The 20,049-nt window shown below is 39.1% G+C and overlaps 1 protein-coding gene across 3 annotated transcripts in view; it reads left to right on the plus strand.

Annotated features, from left to right (window-relative positions):
* The window catches only part of KCNIP4 (potassium voltage-gated channel interacting protein 4), a 1,208,103-nt gene that overhangs the window by 1,047,033 nt on the left and 141,021 nt on the right, over window positions 1-20,049 (plus strand). Inside the window, exon 2 of one of the 3 annotated variants that reach the window (XM_059066484.2) lies at window positions 15,239-15,340. The exons of the other annotated variants lie outside the window; for them this stretch is intronic. Coding sequence (XP_058922467.1) covers window positions 15,239-15,340 — 102 coding nt within the window. The remainder of the gene's footprint in view (window positions 1-15,238; window positions 15,341-20,049) is intronic. 3 annotated transcript variants of the gene reach the window in all.

Raw genomic sequence — 20,049 nt, forward strand, 5'->3', positions numbered from 1 at the left:
TTTAGACTTCTGCTCTTGGACAAGCTAAAATATTACTGAGTTCAGTTTGTTCCTTAATAAATGATTCTTATGAAGTTTATATGAGACAGTATTTATAATGTGCCTTTTATAATATTTAGTCATAGCAGATTTCTGAAATATGATGGTTTGGGGTTTCCTAAACAGCCCTCTATTTCATTTCATTGGAGATCTGGAAGAGCCAGAGAATGTGATTGCTTCAATACAGTCTGAGGAGTTCTGAATGATAGAGGAAGGCACAGAATTAGCCTATGGAGTGAAGTGATTTTTTTCTAAATCATTTCACTTTTATCTCTTAAAAGTTAACCCTCTCTCCAATAAAACTCTAAGATCCCTGGAAAGAGAAGGCAGCAAGGAGCACTTAATGAGACTTAAGCATCAATAGACATTTGTAGATTTGAAATGAGTGAAGCTAGGATTTTCAGAATTAAAATTTCAGTCTACTGTATTTGGGGTGAGGCCTGGTTAGTGTGAATTATAGAGGGATTATGTTTTATCCCTCTATAATTTAAAATCCCTTATGTTTTATTTATTTATCCCTCTATAATCTAAAATCCCTTATGTTTTATTTATTCCTCAAGGAATTTAAGGTCTTAATTGGATGTTTCCATAAGGCTGAAGAGGATGGCCAGAGTTTCTATTAAAAGCTTTAAGGGATATTGCCTTAAAGCAATATCTTACATAGCTCACCATTCATTCAATCTCCCAGCTTTGAAGTTATGAAATTCTTGACAAATGTAACACAACTTTGAGTATTGCATTACTTTCAAATTGGCACATAGTGTGAGACTTTATTACGTATATGATACTATTTTGAATTTACATTTAAAATGTGACCTCACTTTATGCAACTCAGAGAATTCTCTTAGGCAATATTTTGATGTGGTCAAGTTAGTTACTTTCGGAAGGTATCAGACAACATCTACCAAATTGGCATGAAATTAATTTTCTTCAGCAGGACATACCCCTTAGCTGCTGTGATAAATTTTAACATCAGATTTTCCTGACTCAATTTCTAATAAATAAAAGTGTCTAGAGGCAGACAGAGCTGTCTGTCTTCAAGGACAGTATTTCACAATGTGTGTCAGCATAAAGCATTAGTTACTAAAACTCAAGTTAGCAGGAAGAGCTACTCATATCTGTCTTAGGGACATTGATTTGTTATCCTTGATTTTTCTGCAGTGTTGTTAGAGAATTTAGGATCGAAGTATTTGGGATCTTTCCAACTATAGTGTTTAACTGAATATAACTTATTCTGAACCCATATTGATATGTTTTGTGGGTATCACTTGTACCTCAACATGTACAATATTGTGCCTAGCAAGTATAGATCATTTCAGTAGATTTACAGCCTGAGCAATAAAGGATGGGCTCTGGGTGGCCGCTTCTTAAAAAAAAAAAAAAAAGAAGAAGAAGAAAGAAATCTGCATTTATGTTTTTTCCTAACCTCTGAGAATGTGCAAACATCTTTTTTGCATTAAGAGATGCAAACTGGAGTTTAAATCCTTAGCTACTTGTTGAGGGATATAGGAGAGGTGGCTTAAAATCCCTGAGATATTTAGGTTATTGAGTACAAAATAGGGATCATACCCAGCTTGCAAAGTTGTTGTAAGGGTGAGTGATGACATATGTAAGATGCCTAGTACCCTGCCTTGCATGTCGCAGGTGCAAAATAATTGGTAGTTGTATTGAGAGAACTGTCTTTTATAGAAAGATAAGTGAACATCAACCAGTCCATACATTTTACTTTATTATTCAACATACATTTCATTGAGAAGCTACTATGTGCCAGACACTAAGGCTCTGGGTATAAAGCAATACAAATACAGAAATTTCCTGCCCTCGAGGAATTTGCTATCCAGTGAAGACAGGCAGTTAATAACTGCAAAATAAAGAACATGGCATTGCCACACAGTTAGAAATCCACTCAATTGTAGTGTGAAGTGGATTAATTTACCTATAATGAATATGCTTAGTAGCAATTTGCACAACTGAACAGTACTATTAAGAAGATATCACAAGTATAGCACCATGTCTTATATTTTGAGGGACTCCATATATAAAGTCTAGAATGAATATGTGGCTACGGCATAATTCGATTTTTTCTGGCCTTCTTAAAAATCTGTTAATTTATGCCTGTATTAGTTTCCTAGAGCATCTGTAATAAATTACTGCAAAGTAGATAGCTTAAACCAACAAGAATTTATTCTCTCACAGTTTGGGAGATCAGAATTCTGAAATTAAGGTGTCAGCATAAGTGGTTTATTCTGGAGACTCTGAAGGAGAATCTATTTCATGCCTGTTTCTTATTTTCTGGTGGTTGACAGCAATCATTGGCCTTCCTTGGCTTATAGCTGCCTCATTCCAGTCTCTGCCTCCATCTTTACATGGCCTTCTTCCCTGTGTGAGTGGGGTAGGGGTGGGGGGGAGGTGTCCTTTCTCTTATAAGGACACAAGTCATTCAATTTAGGGCCCACCCTAATTCAGTATGACCTCATTAACTAATTACATCTGAGAAACTCTCCTTCCAAATGAGGTCACATTGTGAGGTTCAGTGTGAACGTGAATTTCTGAGAGACCATTCTCAACCCAGTACAATGTCCATGTAGAAGCAACTAGTTTGCAATATCAGAACTGTACAACTACAGTTCTTTGGAAAATCTGTCTGGTATGGGATCAGCCCAGAACAGAACAATGGTTCTCAAATTTGGCTTCACATTTGAGTTACCTAATTCAGTTAGTCTGGAGTGATTAGGCAGGGCTGATTTTTCTAAGCTACCCTCTTGATTCTTATGAGCAGTAAAGACCAGGTAATTGGTATTCACAAAATTGTAAACATTAGCTTCATTCTATATTTTATTTGATTTTTATCCCAGGCACCTAGCACAGGGTCTGCCTTATAATATACTCAGTAAATACTATTCATTAGATTAATGAACAAATAGTTTTCTAGAGCAAACACATTGTTGAAAGATCAAGATTGAATACAGTGACCCAAAAGGATAGGAAAGCAGTGTTTCACATTGGAAGTTATAATGGATTATATGTTATTTCTTCTACATTCATGAGATTTTGCAGAAACAATTACCTCATTCATCTCCTAACTTCCTTGAGATTAGTAAGTGTCAAGTATTATTACCCCTATTTTTCAGATGAAGAAATTGGATCTCCTAGTGCAACCTTCTCTTCAACTGCCTTATTATTTTTTAATACCACCAGGAATTTGATGGATGTCCTGCAGAAAATGGAATTAGAGGCAGCATTTCTGGTGAAGGAACGCAGGTCACCAAGTTTTCAGTTCTATATTCAAGACAGGATGAGTTTTAAGAAGCCTAACTGAGGGGGCAGGGAAGGAAATAAAAATCGCTCTGCAAAGTGAAACAAATGTCCTATAACTGAAGGTTACACAGTTAGACACACTCAGTAAGTGAAGTAGTCTAGTTATTTACTGGAGCCATTACGAGTGCAGTAGGGAAGTCAGAATGTCAGACTCAGGAGGTAGACAGATGGACATGTGCTTACATCCTGGTCCTGCCACTTATAAGCTACATGCATCTCCCTATGCTTAATGGCCTCACCTGTGATTTGTCTATCATAATATTATCTGCCACATGGAGTTCTTGTACAGATTAAATGATACAATCCTTACATAATACTTGGCACGTAGAAAGTTCTTGTTACTGTTTTTAGAGGCCTCAGCTGTAGGCTTTATTTATCTCCACCTTTCCTTAGGGCAAGATCATGTTCAAGTGAGACCTGAAGGACTTTTCTGTTTTAATTGTTTAATTCTTCGTATTTATGTTCCTCATTGGATTGTAAGTTTTATGAGAGCAGAAACTAGGTTTGTTTTTGACACTGCTTAGTAGGTGAACACTGAATATTTCTAGAATGAAACTTAAGTTAGATTACCTCACTAAAGATTTTGCTCAGAATCGTTCCCTTCTGCCTATTTCACTCTAAGTAAAAGCCAAAGTTCTTATAACACACTGTGAGACTCTATAGGATTTTATACTAAAAGGAGCTGAGTAGAATGAAGAAGAGGAAGCAGTTCTTAATTTTTTTTGAAAAAATCCTCTCAAACATGTTGTTAAAGGGCTGTAGTCTGGTAACTGGCCAATCATAAAATGAGCAGGGTAGCCTAGGCTATACTAAAATTCATGTGACTGGGGTAGTGGAGGGGCAGAAAGATTCATTATATAATAAACACTCTGTTTGATAAGAAAATAAACTTTATAATCTCAAATTTTATTATAACTCAATTTTTAAATTGCATTTGTGGTTTCTTGTCATCAGAAGACTCAACTTCACTCAGTTATAACTAGCTTTCTAATTTAAAATACATGATTGACTAATCCCAAAGGAAAATTTGAAGTTATACAACGCTTAATCAATTCAAACACTTAAAAATATGTTTAAAAAAATTTTTTTATCATCTTTATTGGAGTACCATTGTTTTACAATGGTGTGTTAGTTTCTGCTGCGTAACAAAGTGAATCAGTTATATATTTACATATATCTCCCCCCTCTTGCGTCTCCCTCCCGCCCTCTCTATCCCACCCCTCTAGGTGGTCACCAAGCAATGAGCTGATCTCCCTGTGCTATGCGGCTGCTTTCCACTAGCTATCTATTTTAAATGGATTATTTGTGTTAGCTTGAAGAAAAGAAATAGTGCAGTTGGATTTAGGTTTAATTCATATTTATAATACAATTATTATTAAAGGGGCAACGCTCAAGATAGAGATTTGGAGGATGCTTTAATTGCTGTTATATCAAAAAGAAAAAGGTACTGCTATCCTTTTTGAAATGTTTCTTCTTGAGGTGGGTGCTGAGCATTAAACACATTTCGGGAGGAGAACATTATCAAGCCAGGAGCTATGTATATGTAACCTCATTTCAACCTCCTAACACCCCAGGACATAGCAAAGGCTGACATTACTATCATTCCCGTGATACAGGTGAGATCAAAGAGGCTCAGTGAGTTTAAGTTACTTTCCCAAAGTCTTACGAACAAAAAGTGGCAGAACTTATTCAAACCAGTTCTTTCTGACTCCAAAGCTGCAAGTCTTTCTGCTACAAATGTTGCCCAAATTACTTACATTTCTTACGTTACATTTTTTTATGTTGGTACATTTTTTATGTTGTTTTATCACACAAGATGCGACCTAGCCCCTTAAATTTTTAAGTGCACCACAGAGCGCTATGTTGTACAGCAGATCTCCAGACCTACTTCAACTTGCGTAAGTGGAAGTTCATACCAGTTGAACATCATCTCCCCATCCCCTTCCCCCAGCCCCTAGCAACCAACAGTCTACTCTCTGCTTCTATGAACTTGACTATTCTTGATGCTTCCTCTCAGTGGAATCATGTCCTTCTGTGACTGGCTTATTTCACTTTGCCTAATGCCCTCAAGGTTCACACCCTTGTTGTCACACATGGCAAGATTCCCTTCTTTTTTTTTTTTTTTTTTTTTTTTTTTTTGTGGTACGCGGGCCTCTCACTGCTGTGGCCTCTCCCGTTGCGGAGCACAGGCTCCGGACGCGCAGGCTCAGCGGCCATGGCTCACGGGCCCAGCCGCTCCGCGGCACGTGGGATCTTCCCGGACCCGGGCACGAACCTGCGTTCCCTGCATCGGCAGGCGGATTCTCAACCACTGCGCCACCAGGGAAGCCCTCCCTTCTTTTTTTTTAAGCTGAATAATATTCTATTGTACGCAAATATTTGTATTTTAGCTCCCTGTCTCATCTCTCCTATTAATTACACCAATTTTATATACCATTTTTTAAAACAAATTTGCACAATTTACATCAATGACAGTAGAATGACCTCAATGAGTGCACATTACTCTGTGGGAACGGACCTCACCAGTTGCTAATCCAGCATGACCAGATCATTTGTCATCTAAACCAGAACATTTCTGAACACAAAAAGGGGCTGCTAACAAATGGGATGTTAGGACAGTGCATAAACTGTCACTGTCCTGGGCAAAGCAGGAGGTCTTGTCACCCTACTTACAGGGATCTCCAGAGAACTTCCCAGCTCCCACACGAAAGATCTCACCACATAAGCAGTTTTAGCAATCTGTGCAGAGGAACAAAGGACAGTTGGGCTTCAATGATGAATCTTAAAGGATCCCAAAGAAAGTGGATGCCTTTACCACGTTGTTGTTTTCTGCTAACATCCTCTGACTAGTATTGCCAATAGAGCAGGGCAGAAAGGCGGACAAACACAAGCACTCAGTACCAGTTTGGAAAGCGTTAGAGCTTTTGACAATCTAGTTGTTTACTGACATTCGCCCAGCAATAACTTACAATGATTATCCTGTACTCAGCTGACTAAAACTCTCTCTACATGTTTCATGATCCACACACTCAACACAGAGGTAAAGAAGATCAAATGGGACCCTGTCTTGTTTGAGAGAGACTGAGTCAGAGGCAGAGAGACAGAGATAGAGCAGAGATACAGAAAGGAGCAATACAAAGAGACACATAGAAGAACAAAGACACACATGGAGCCAGAGAAACACAGAGACAGAGACGGAGAGGGAGACAGAGATAAGTAAGCAAGAAACACTGAAGAAGGTGAGAGATAAAGCGAAAGGAGACACAGAGGCAGGGAGAAACACAGGAGAGAGACGAAGAGGTTGACAGAGCAGCACTCGTTTTATGAGAAACAGGTGTCTTCAGATGGCAGCTCTGAGTCAAATTTACTCTATTTACATTTAGATTCTATAGATTATTGCCAGCAAATTCAAGCACTTTCTGGCTCCCTCTTCTGGATTAACTGATAAAGAAGGTAACTTGTTTCACAACCAGGCGAAACAAAGCAGGTCAGTTAGGAAGGTCAGTGTGATACCTCCAAATTCATAGTTACAAAATTAAATGTAGATATTTTCCCCTGATTTTCAGTCACTAACCCTGCTGCTACCCTTCTTAAAAGTGAATGATTACAATTGCGGGCTGACTGCAGGATCCGCTAACAATTGGTGCAGTTTGACAGCAATTTTCAGCAAGAATCATCACCAGAGTACAAACTGCAAATTATCTGGGGCCCTGCTTCTTCAGGAATACATTTGAAAAGGCAAAATGAACTCTGTGTGTGTGTGTGTGTGTGTGTCTGTGTGTGTGTGTGTGTGTGTGTTTATGAGCCCCAAACCCATTTAAAAATTAGACTTGCGAGTGATAAGTTCCCATTTGTGACCAGTGAAGACTGTGTTTCCTAGTCCAGCACCAAGTCACTGCTCATGAATCAGCTTGTCACCGATTCAAAGGAGATACAGGCAGGATCACTGTGCCACTGCAGTGCCCGGTGATTTTGTCATAGTTATTGATTCATGGAAGACACCATCTCTGTGGAAACATTATTAGCCATTTTCCTCCACCAGACATCCACAGGCTTAGGACCCAGGAAGAAAAACATCGTCCATAATTCAAAAGCACAAGGTGGAAGCTTGAACAGGGCTGTGAATTATGGAGCAGGAGCCTTTCTTCCCGTGCAAAGCCACAGGAAATATTCGTTTTTGCTATCAGCTATCCTAGAAAAAGGAGGAAGATAAGCGTAATTCTCATTGTGGTGAAATTACCATTTCTATTACCATCATAGTTACTTATGAAATTCATAATTCATGGCCCATCACTCATCCCTGAAGCCTGACATTTACACATAATGGCATTTCTTTGTGTAACAGGAAAAGCAGTCTGTGAAAAATGACCACTTGCCATGTACATTGTTGAGATGTGGAAGGGTCAGAAATACAGAGCAACCGGAGTGATGATGGGCTGATTGGTTCTCCGTAATGTCAGGCTTTGTAAGATGAAACCTTTCCCATTGGCAAAAATGAATGCACTTTCATTCCGTTATCTCATGATTTAAAGTGGCCTACTTACTTGCACACTTACTTTTTATTCTTTGGTTTGTATTCCTTTCTTTCATGATTTCTGAAGCACTAGGACCCTAGTAGACTGGAGTAACTTCTAGTTGCAGGGATAAGGGAGTTGACTTAATTTTGATTTGTAAGGTAATAAATTTGTTATAGATTATTGGATTCAGCAGTTTATATAGCCAATTAATTGAAGGTATTCATCTGTCCATTGTAGGTGTCAATAAATATTAATTGAATAAATTAGTAAATGAGTAAGATTAACCACTCAAATATATATATATTAGTGCCTAATCTATGTAATACACTGTGCTAGTTGCTAATAATCAAAATAGGGTAAGAAACTTTCTCAGCTCATTCGGTATTTTTGCTAAAATATCACTCCAATGAAACCTCCCTGACCACCGCATTTAAAATTACAAGTCTTCCTCATCCCACCTCCTAACCTGTTCCCCAGTAGGCCTCAGCCCTGCTTTCAATCTGACCAACTTTATATTTTGCTAGTTATTTTTGCTTATTACTTCGTCTTCCCTGACTCTAATGTGAGATCGATTAAAGCCGGAATTTTTGTCCGGTTTATTCACTGAAGTATTCCCAGCACCTGGGATAGTACAAAGCACAGTGAAGGCATTCAATAAATGTTTTTTGAATAAGTGAAATAAGGAACGAATAAAGTTCGTCCCTCAGAGAATGCAGGTTTAATAAAAGAAACTAATAAATCAGTCATGTAATATAATAGATGTTACCATCAGTGTAGACGGTTAGACCCCAGAGAACAGGGACATTTTCTTATATGACCACTGTGTATACACAATTCTACAACAAACACTATGTACAATATGTGCATTATAATAAGTTCTTTTTAAATAAATGAATAAATCAATATTTATGTGATGCAATTAATCTATCAAAGAGTATTTGGTTTCTATGGGGGTAAATTGCCCTCCATACTAAGGCATTTTGCTGGTCGACCTACCTTCACCATCAGTCTTCTTTCAGTGTTATTGGCTGGGGAATGCAGTCCGTAGCATCCTTATTAGAGTGCCTTCACACACAGCTGTCCCGTTGGAGTGTGGGAAGGACACTGCTTCACATGCTGTGAGGATGTATACCCCCATGCAGATTCCAAATGCATCTGCCAGTTACAGACATGCAGCCAATCTGCACATTCTGAGACCATGTCATAAGACATAGAGTCTGATTTCATACTTTCATTAGATATTGATTGAACACTCTTTATATCTGAGGAACTGTGGAAAGTAATGGGGATACAGTAGTGGATAAAAAAGATTGGGTTTCTGGTTTCATGATATGGTTGAGTGTAAGTCTACTGTCTTATATATTCTCCTTGCTTCTCTGTTCTGTCCCTGACTTCTTTGGGGTTAACCAAATATTTTTGATATTACATTTTAATTCCTCAATTGGAATTTTGACTGCCCTTCCTTTTATTATTTTCATTTGTTTTCCTAGCATCTAGAAATTGTAATCTGTCTCCTTCACTTATTCAGACTACTTACAGTTAATATTGTCCCACTTTGTGTAAAATGTACAACAGTAAAATTTCATTTACTTTCCCCCATACTTTATGCTATTATTGTCAGAAATGTAATATCTACAAATGAAATAAACCCCACAATATTTTTTGGTTGTTTTAAACAAAGGAAATAAGAGGAAAATGAGATATTTTATATTTATTCACATATTTTCAATTTCCAGTGCTCTTTATTTCCACCTGTACATCTAACTTTTCATATCATGTAATTTCCATGTACATGATAATTTCATATCATGTAATGAAGAAATTCCTTTAGAATTCATGGCAATACAGGTCTAGTAGCTATGATTTCTCTTGGCTTTAGTTTATCTGAAAATATCTTTATTTCATCTTTATTCTCAAAAAACTATTTTCACTGAATATAGAATTCTGGGTTGAAAGTCTTTTTGTTCCCCCCAGAACTTATTCCATTGTTTTCTGTCATCTATTGTTTCTGATGGAAAACCATTCTTATATTATTTAACCTCTATAACACATCTTTTTAGTCTGTTTTTTTTGAGAGTTTTCTAATTTTTTTCAATAATTTGACTATGACATGTCTATGTGATTCATCTTGTATTTATCTTGATTGAGGTTCAAGTTTCTTGGATATGTACCTTGATGTTTATAAACAAATTTGGAATGTTTTGGTCATTTATTTTTCTAATTTTTCTCTTCTATCTCATTTAGTTCTCTAATTACATTCATGTTAGACTATTTGATATTGTTTCACAAATCACTAAGGGTCTGTTTATTTTTTAATCTCTTTTCCTCTCTGTAATTCATATTGGATGATTTGTCTCTTTTCATCTCCATTCAAGCTCTTAACTCTTTTCTCAGTCGTCCCCAATCTGCTGTTAAGCATATCTCAAAAAGCTCTTTCATTTTAGATATCTTACTTTTCACATCTAAAATTTGCATTTGGTTCCTTTTGTAATTTTATTTTCACTGCTAAAATGTTTCACCTGTTTACTTATTATGACTAATTTTTTCTTTGAAGTCCAACATCTGTGTCATCCTAGGGTCTGTTTCTATTGACTACTTTTTAAAAAATCTTGAGTATGGGTCACAATTTTGTACTCCTTCTCATGTCTACTAATGCTTGGTAGCATGATGGACATTGTTATAGTACATTGTAGGTAGTTTAGATTCTGTTATCTTCTTTTAAAGTGTGTAGAGTATTCCTCTGGAAGGCTTTCCACAGTTTCTAGCACTTTTGGTCTTGCCAACTTCAGTTCTATTATATGTCAGGATAGGTCAATTTTGATTTTATACTTAGTTATAAGGTGTGGCTCTTACTCTGGGAAATGATACTTTCTCCAAAAGCATAGTCTTTCTGAGCTCTCCAGTGCATGCCAGAGGTACTCAATGCACAGTGCAATTTCTTTCTTTCCTTCTTTCTCTCTTTTTTTTACTTTTCTTTTTTATTTTAATTTTTTTGGGGGGAGCCTGGGCAAAAACTCCAACATCTTGCAGCACTGTACAATTTCTGATATCTCCATTCAGTTCTCAGTCCTATAGCAGCTTCTGCTTGCTGAGTATTATGAAGTCTGTCCCTGAGTGTGCATCACCCAGCCCTTGGTCAATGACTGTATTAGTCAGTGTTTTCTGGAGAAACAGAACCAAGAGGATATATACAGATAAACAGAAAGATACTTATGTTGAAAGATTGGCTCATTCAATTACAAGGGCTGAGAAGTCCCACAGTCTACCATCTGCAAGCTAGAGGCCCGGGAAAGCTGATGGTATAATTCCAGTCCAAACTCAAAGGCCTGAGAACCAGGGGAGCCAATGATGTAAGTCCCAGTCAGAGTCAATACACCTGAGAACCAGGGGCACCAACGTCTGAAGGCAGGAGAAAATAGACGTCTGAACTCAGGCAGAGAAAAAATCCACCTTCCTCTACTTTTTTGTTCTGTTCAAGCTCTCAACCTATTGGATGATACCCACCAGCACTGATGAATGTGATCTTTTTTATTGTCTACCAATTAAATTATTAATCTATTCTAGAAACATCCTCACAGACATACCCAGAGATAATGTTTTGCCAGCTATCTGGACAACCTTTAGCCCAGTTATGTTGACACATACAGTTCACCATCACAATGGCCCACATTCATTTAATTTTCACACAGCTCCGCCCCTCTGTCACACATAACGGTTCTCTCTTCTTCGGCACCTTGCCCTGCAAACTCCAGTCTCTGCCACCTCAGCACAGTGAGCATGCCCTCCGCCTCTCTGAACTCTGGAAAGAAAATGCCCCCAGGTAGAGGGAACTGGGCATTGTGGAGCTCACCTCTTGGGTTTTTCTCTCCAATACCACTGTTCTACATTGCTTTTTGTTCAGTGCTTAAAAACAGTTGCCTCATATACAGGCATACCTCATTTTATTGCACTTCAGAGATACTGCTTTTTTTTTTTTTTTTTTTTTTTTACAAATTGAAGGTTTGTGGCAACACTGGGTTGTCAGATGATGGTACTGGGAAACAAAAAATTTATGTGACTCATTGTATTGTGGCATTCACTTTATTGCAGTGGTCTGGAACAGAATCTGCAATGTCTCTGAGGTACGCATGTAACTTGCCAGTTATATGGTTGCTTATGGTGAGATAATACTTCCAATAATATTTATTTATTCTCTAAAGGCTGGAGGTAGAAATCTTCAAACGTACATTGCAGTAGGGAAGACATGTCAAATACATAATTGTATCATCAGTTGTTTTAATGATATTTGTGATAAGGCTATGAAGGAGAAACACAGAAAACTATAGGAGCATAGAGTAAAGCTGTTCGTAACCTAGTTTTGTCTGCCATGTAAAGTTTTCCTCAGAAAGTGATTATGGAACTGAAATCTCAAGTATGACAGAGCAGAAGTTAACTAGGCCACAATGAAGTGAAACAAAGTTTCAGAGAGAGATAATAGCATGTGGAAAGGACCTGAGGGGTACACTGAGGGACTGAAAAAGATTAATATCTAACATTCACTGAGCGTATGTTAGGAACAGTCACTGTGCTAAATGCTTTATGTATTATCTCATTAGATTCTAACAACATTATGAGGTAGATACTATTACTAATCCATTATATTGATGAGGAAACTGAGATTCAGAGAGATTAAATACTTACCCCAAACATATAGCACTGGGATCTACCTAGGCTGTTTTATTACCATGCTGGGACACTCAGACACTGTAAGGGGAAAACAGCAGAATGATCTGATAGCAGAGAAGGAAAGATGGGGAGGGGGAGAGGAAGGGAGAACTAAAGCTCTCTTTAGCTTTTTAGCTAAAGCTCTCATTGAGAAGAAAACACAATAAAAACCACCATATTCAGTTTACAATTTAAATATATTCCTAAGAAGGACTTAAAAAATATGTTTTGACAACAAAGATCTTTAGTATAAAGTCTTCGTTTGTTTTATAAAGAAAAGACAGACACCCTGAGAAGTTTAATAATCTGCCAAGGTCACCACTAAAATCTAAGACTTTTAACTACTGACTGCAAACAGCTACCTGTAAAATTTGTAGCCCCAAGTACAGTTCAGAAGATGCTCCTGGGAAGAACATCACTAATTACCAAATTGGAGATGGGGACAGGGAATGTAACATTAATACTTAAGTACCTGGGAAGCAGAAAGGCCCCTCTCCCACACCCAGGCCTGAGGGTCCAGGAAGCTGTCCCAGAGAGAGTGAGCTTGGCAGATATCAGAATTTAAGGGAAAAGGAGGAAATCAAGCAACCAGCAAATATTTCTTGAGCGTCTGCCACATGCCAGGTTCAGGCATGTTTGTAGAGTTTGACTAGGTGACAAGAAATCAAACCTGAAGCAAAGAAGCTGGGTAGGAGGTAACACTAGTCTCTCTCCTACTGCAGATGGCTGGTAGAACCTTCTCTCTCTAACTCCTTGTCAGGATAGGGTCTCAATCAGCAAGAGGGGATGATACCCAGAGCACTGGGGTGTGATGTAGGGGCAATAGAGAAGATAGAGCAGAGGAGGGAGGTGGGTCCTTCTTCTCTAGGGAAGGCTGCAAACATGACAGGGAAAGTTTCTCAAGGCAAGTGTGTTTGAACGGACTTACGAAGGCTGCGCGAGCAGGTAGAAGTTGATAACTGGTGAAGGACCCACCAGACTGCGCATACAGTGGCACAGAGGTTTGAAAGAACATGAATGGAAGAAGCAGAATGTCCTGCTTGAGAAACTAAAGCAAAATCATCATGTTCCAGACACATTGACAAAGGAGAGGACACTTAGATGGATGTGTCTCTTTAGAAATATACGAAGAAGCCAACTAGACTCTGCTTTATGTAAATCAGACTTATTTCTCAAGTTTGAAAGCTCCCTTAGATACTAATCTAGGAAATGAAATCAGGTCTTCTTTTGGTATTGAAAGTGAATCTGTTCACTCATTTGTCAGACATTTATTGATCTCTTCTTACGTGCCAGACTCTCAACCAGCACTTGGCATATCAAGTGAGCAAGATATTTCGCACCGTATGTGTCAAGGGGAGAGGAGGGACCTGTCGTGTGAGTTTCAACAAAGGCGAGAAGGGTGGCATGGCCAGTGGCTGATGGTCTAAGACAGGGAGGGTGGTAGACAATGCTATCAGAGTGAGACAGGGCCAGATCATGCAGGGATTGGGGTCCATGGTAGAAAGTGTGAATTTTTTTCATGAAGGTTTTAGGGGGCTTTTAAGCATGTAGATGATCTGATGTGATTTTCGTAGCTACTAGTTTGCTGTCAGCCCAACACAAGAGATCTATCAGATTTTTTAGCCAGTGGACACCAGTGGTAGGATGAACAGCTCCAGAGGGAAATAGATCAGTAGCCTTGCAGTCAGGACTCTTTATAATTCCAAGATGGGAATTAAAAAGTAGAAAAGCAACAAGAGATACACTTGCCATGTTCATATTATAAAGATGGTCTAACTTTTATTTAAATTGGTCCTTTTGCTGTTGCTTTATACTTAGGGAGGCAATATATATAGCAACATGCAAATTCAGGCTTCTGGTCACTCAGAGTGGGCAAGTTGATGCTGAGCTGAACAAGTGTGACTCCTGACACCAGTAGTTTTTCAAGTGCTTGCTAGCTTGCCCACTGGGTCACTACTGATTTTTCCTGAGTCGTCTCCAACTATCTGAAGTCACAGATACTGTTCCGTCTGCTCCTGGGTTAACGTTTTGTGAACACACCTTGTTTCTTTTGGAATCACTCTGTTTGAATGAGCCCCATCCATTAATGTCCACATGTGAATATATGAAGGATGTCCCATCTCTGGGCACGTCAGCTTATGCTAATGAAGTTGTGTATGAAGGACATCTATTTTCTCGCTTTCAGGGAAGGCAAAGGTACTAACAGATGATTGCGATGTGAATGATGTATGCAGAGCACCCACTCCTCTGGAATCAAAGATGGAGAGCAATGCATGCACAAAATTGTCATGTGGGCCCTTGATACTGGTTTCAATATTGAAATTTCAATCCAGTTAACTCTTTTAGTGATATTTGTTGTATTCCCAATTTAAGACCAAAAAAAGCCAGCAAATTGTATTTTTGCCACTCAGAAGATATATTTGCATGCTTCTTTTTTCATGGGGTAATCGTGATTTAATGCAACATAAAGAAAACCTAAAAAGTGAGAAAAGCAAAGGGAAAACAAGGATTTACTTTTTTCCTTCTGGGATCCCAACCCTCTGCCTGAGCGGATGGCTGCTCCCAGATATTGCCTGCCTGGCGTCTGCTGACACACCCTGCAGCATGCCTGAGTTTCTCTCTGCAGACAGCATTAACAGAACCCATCCCGTATCTTCTAGGTTTCCTCTACACTCAGAACAGCACCAAGCGCAGCATTAAAGAGCGGCTCATGAAGCTCTTGCCCTGCTCAGCTGCCAAAACGTCGTCTCCTGCTGTTCAAAGCAAGTTTGTTTGTTTGTTTTTCTCCCCCAAACTTCACTTGTTTTGTTTGTTTAGGTCTGCATGCATTGCAGTTCTCTGCTGCTAAAAAGAATCCATATATTATATTCCGCAAAACTAACTCTATCGATGTACTCGTGTTTACCTAAATACCCGGGGAACCTCTGTGCAGTTGTGAGGCACTTCCCATTTGGCAGACTGACAGCACAGTGCTAGTGACAGGAGTCTGGGCTTCAAAACATTTGGAAATTTTTGTTTGATCTGAGGTGTAGGGACGCGGCTCAGATAACTCTAGGGATTCCCATTGTCTAAACTGTAAGCAGAGCAGCTGTTCACTTTAAACTGCAACGCCTCGTAAATTTCCTGATTCACATACGTGTATTTGTTGTGTAATTTAGATACTGCCAAACATCAGAAATGTTACTAGGTTTGAAAAACTACTATAAAGTGGAAAACATTTACCAAATATGACTTTTCTTCTCTGCCCACTCTTTCCCTGTATCTTCAGGAGTCTCTAGGAAAACAAAACCAATACATATATACATGCAGGTCGTTCTTAGCTTACGTCCTGATAAACTCATCGTAAGTTGAAAATATTTTAAGTCTGAAGTGCATTTAATACACCTAACCTACTGAACATTGTAGCTTAGACTAGCTTACCTCAAATGTGCTCAGAACACTTCCATTAGCCTACGGTTGGGCAAAATCATCTAACACAAAGCTTATTTTATAATAAAGTGTTGAATATCTCTTGTAATTTATTAAATACAGTATTGAAAGTGGAAAGCAGAATGATTGACTGGGTGCACAATAGACGTAAGCATATCGGTTGTTTACCCTCGTGAGCAATGGCTAACTGGGAGCTATGGGCTGCTGCCACTGCCCAGCAACTTGAGAGAGGATCTACCAGACTGCATATCACCAGCCCAGGGAAAAGATCAAAATTCGAAGTACAGCTTCTACTGAATGCGTTTCACTTTTGCACCATTTGTAAAGTTGAAAAATCGTAAGTCAAACTATCCAAAGTCCGGGACCATCTGTATACATATACATACACCTACACATGTGCATACACATACACAGGCAAACGTATATATATATATAAAGGGATTTATTTTAAGGAATTGGCTCACATGACTGTGAGAGCTGCCATGTCCAAAATTCATAGGTCTAACAGTCTGGAAACTCAGGCAAAATTTGATACCGCAGTCTTGAATCAGAATTCTCTTTTCAACAAAACTCACTTTTTGCTTAAAGTCCTTCAACTGATTGGATGAAGCCCACTCACATTATCCAGGGTAATCTCTTTTTTTTTTTTTTGTGGTACACGGGCCTCTCACTGTTGTGGCCTCTCCTGTTGCGGAGCACAGGCTCCGGACGCGCAGGCTCAGTGGCCATAGCTCACGGGCCCAGCCACTCCACGGCACGTGGGATCTTCCCGGATTGGGGCACGAACCCGTGTCCCCTGCATCGGCAGGCAGACTCTCAACCACTGTGCCACCAGGGAAGCCCTGTAGTCCGTATTTTAGCCAATCATTCATTTATTATAGCCTTTACTCTCTATGAATTTGTCACTCTTCTCAGGGTGAGTCATAGAAGTAGCTGGTACTTCCCTCAGATGTATTTATTCTCTGAACAAAAACAACTGCTTCAGAATAGCACCCACTCTGTTTTGTTTTGTTTTGCGGTACGCGGGCCTCTCACTGTTGTGGCATCTCCCGTTGCGGAGCACAGGCTCCGGACGCGCAGGCTCAGCGGCCATGGCTCACGGGCCCAGCCGCTCCGCGGCATGTGGGATCTTCCCGGATTGGGGCACGAACCCATGTCCCCTGCATCGGCAGGCGGACTCTCAACCACTGCGCCACCAGGGAAGCCCCTGGTGGGTCATCTGATTACAGATGGTAACCAGATCTACAGAATACCTTCAGAGCAACAGTTAGATTAGTGTTTGATTAAAGAACTGGGTACTATAGCCTAGCCAAATTGATACATCAGGCTAATCATCACCTCTTCATCCTCTTTTTCTCCAATTTTGTGGCATTCTTAAGCAGTAGAATATAGAGGATATGTAAAGGGACACCCTCTATTTTGTAAAGATATCTTATGCAACTTATAATGAACATTTACAAGCATCCTATTTTTACAAACATTCTTTCATACACAACTTTTTTCTAGCACCAAACGTGTTAAAATCAGATAGAAAAGGTAGTGTCCTTTGCTAGTGAGGTAACACATTAAGAAGCTAGGTGAGCTATTCCAGGTGTAGGGCTACCACCCATATCTTCACCTACTCTCTTTCTTTTCTGCCACATCATTTTGTAGGAACTGATGAACTCAATGAGTGATTAAAAAATGTGAACGCTCTAAAATTCCACTAGTCTCGACAACACAGATAGAGAAAACATGGAACGTACCTCAAACAACCCAGTATGTCCTGTCAAAAGTCCCAGAGTAGCATAGTAATTTATTTCAGTGGCACTGACCAAAGTTAATGTATCATAATATTTTATTAATTCACTTATTCATTCAAAATATATTTATTATATGTCAGTTCCTGTTCTTGTGCTGGGAGATAGGGAAGTAAATACAACAGCCTTTAAAAAGCTTTGTCTTACTAGAACCTTCTGTGGGGAAAGTGGGCAGGACAAAATTATTTTTATCAGTAATAATCCTATGGACAAAAAAATACATAGTTAAGATACATTGCTTTGACTTTTTTCCTTCATTGCACATACACACACACTATCTCACAAACAAAACATAACAGGCCATCAGCAACCTGGAAGGCCACAATTCAGAAAGATGCCAGAACCTCAATTCTACACGGTATTGAAGCTGTAGACATTTTAATTGCTACTATTTGTCAGTGAATGTTGCTTATTAGATCCATTGCTTTTCCCCTTTCAAGGTGAAATAAAAACTGCCAATTTATCAGATATTTACCAAAAACAGAGTCATCTATACAAAGTAGACAAGTAAAATGTAACTTTCAGATGGATCTCTCTGCTCACTTAGGGAAGAACAAAATGGCTGTGCCTTGCTAGCACTCTTCCTGAATCAGTGTTGTGGAAAGCCACACCTCTAAATAAGTGTTCACAGAGGATGCAATGCAATTTTCAACTAAGTGTGAGGAAAAAGTCAGGACATTTCTTGAAAGGAAAAAAAAATAACAAGATACTAAAAAATTAGCAGACTGACCTAAAAGCTAATATTTTTATAAAAATGGGATTTCACAAAACTGGCTGCTCTTGAACCCACACTAGATGTAGCCTAAGATTTGTGGACCCCCCCCAAAGGTCCTCAGATATAAAACTCCCTCCCCCACTAGCCACCACTTTCCCTCTTATCCACCCATCGCAAGAAAACCCCAGCACGTTGAAGTAGATTACTTGAAAAGGAGACCACATTAATTCCATTGCTATATTAGAAACGTTTTGTTTAATTAGATCCCTAACCATGTTCCGGCCCTAAGCGGTTGGGCACAGGACTGAAAAGCTGATGTGAAAACATGAAGCCGGAGGCAGGTGGTTGGAGACAGGACCCTAGCCCACCAGGAGAAAAAGCTTGGGGACCAAACATCTCCATTTGGGACCACAGAGAGCCCTCCAGTGACGTTTGGCTTGACTGGGTTAGTTCCAGGCTTGAATCACCTGCACAGGGCTGCAGAAATATTCTCCACGAGATCTTATGCAGCTTCAAAGCTAGAGAGCTGAAATTTAGTTTAATAAGAGGCCAATACTCATTCTAAATTCCATTTTCTTTTTTCTGGAAGGCAGAAATAACAGGGTTTTTCATTCCTCTTGGCAGGAATGTGCGATTTATCAATACTATGCAAATACAAAAGAAAAAAATATTTTCTGTAGAGAAAAAGCAAACTTCTGCTGAGTTATAGAGCACTTGGATTCCCTAAACCAGAGAACCCAAGAGTTTGAAGGGAGCCTTCTCTCACATCTGGTTCCCCGAAAGACTTCCTCTGTCATTACTAGGGAGCAGGCCTGCTTTTTTAAGAAAATAACCATTTGGTGATTGCCAGCTTTACAGAGCAATCTTCCTCATGCTGAGCCCAAAGCAGCCTTCCTTTAACTTCCAGTGATAGTGGTCCTTGTCCTGCCCTTGGGAGTATCGGCCGGTCTGCTTCTTTTTCCCAGGGACAGGCTTCTGCCTCCTTCTCCTCCTCCTTCTCCTCTGGAGTTGAGAGGGTGAATGGTTTTGTTTATAAAAGTCACTCATGGCATTAGTGCATTCTTTTTACTGGCTGAGTAATATTCCATTGTATATATGTACCACATCTTCTTTATCAATTCATCTGTCGATGGACATTTAGGTTGCTTCTATATCTTATATACAAAGTAGAAACAGACTCACAGACTTAGAGAATGAACTTTTGGTTACCAGGGGGAAGGGTGGAGGGAGGGATATATTGGGAGTTTGGGACTGACATGTACACATGACTATATTTAAAATAGATAACCAACAAGCACTTACTGTATAGCCCAGGGAATTCTGCTCAATATTCTGTAATAACCTAAATGGGAAAAGAACCTGAAAAAGAATAGATACATGTATATGTATGACTGAATCACTTTGCTGTATGCCTGAAACTAACACAACAGTGTTAATCAACTAGACTCCAATATAAAATAAAAAGTAAAAATATATATATTTTTTAATAAATAAAGTCACTCATGTTCATGGCAGTAATTTGGAAAGT

The sequence above is a fragment of the Kogia breviceps genome, chromosome 6 (assembly GCF_026419965.1).
Source record: "Kogia breviceps isolate mKogBre1 chromosome 6, mKogBre1 haplotype 1, whole genome shotgun sequence".
Taxonomy (NCBI): domain Eukaryota; kingdom Metazoa; phylum Chordata; class Mammalia; order Artiodactyla; family Physeteridae; genus Kogia; species Kogia breviceps.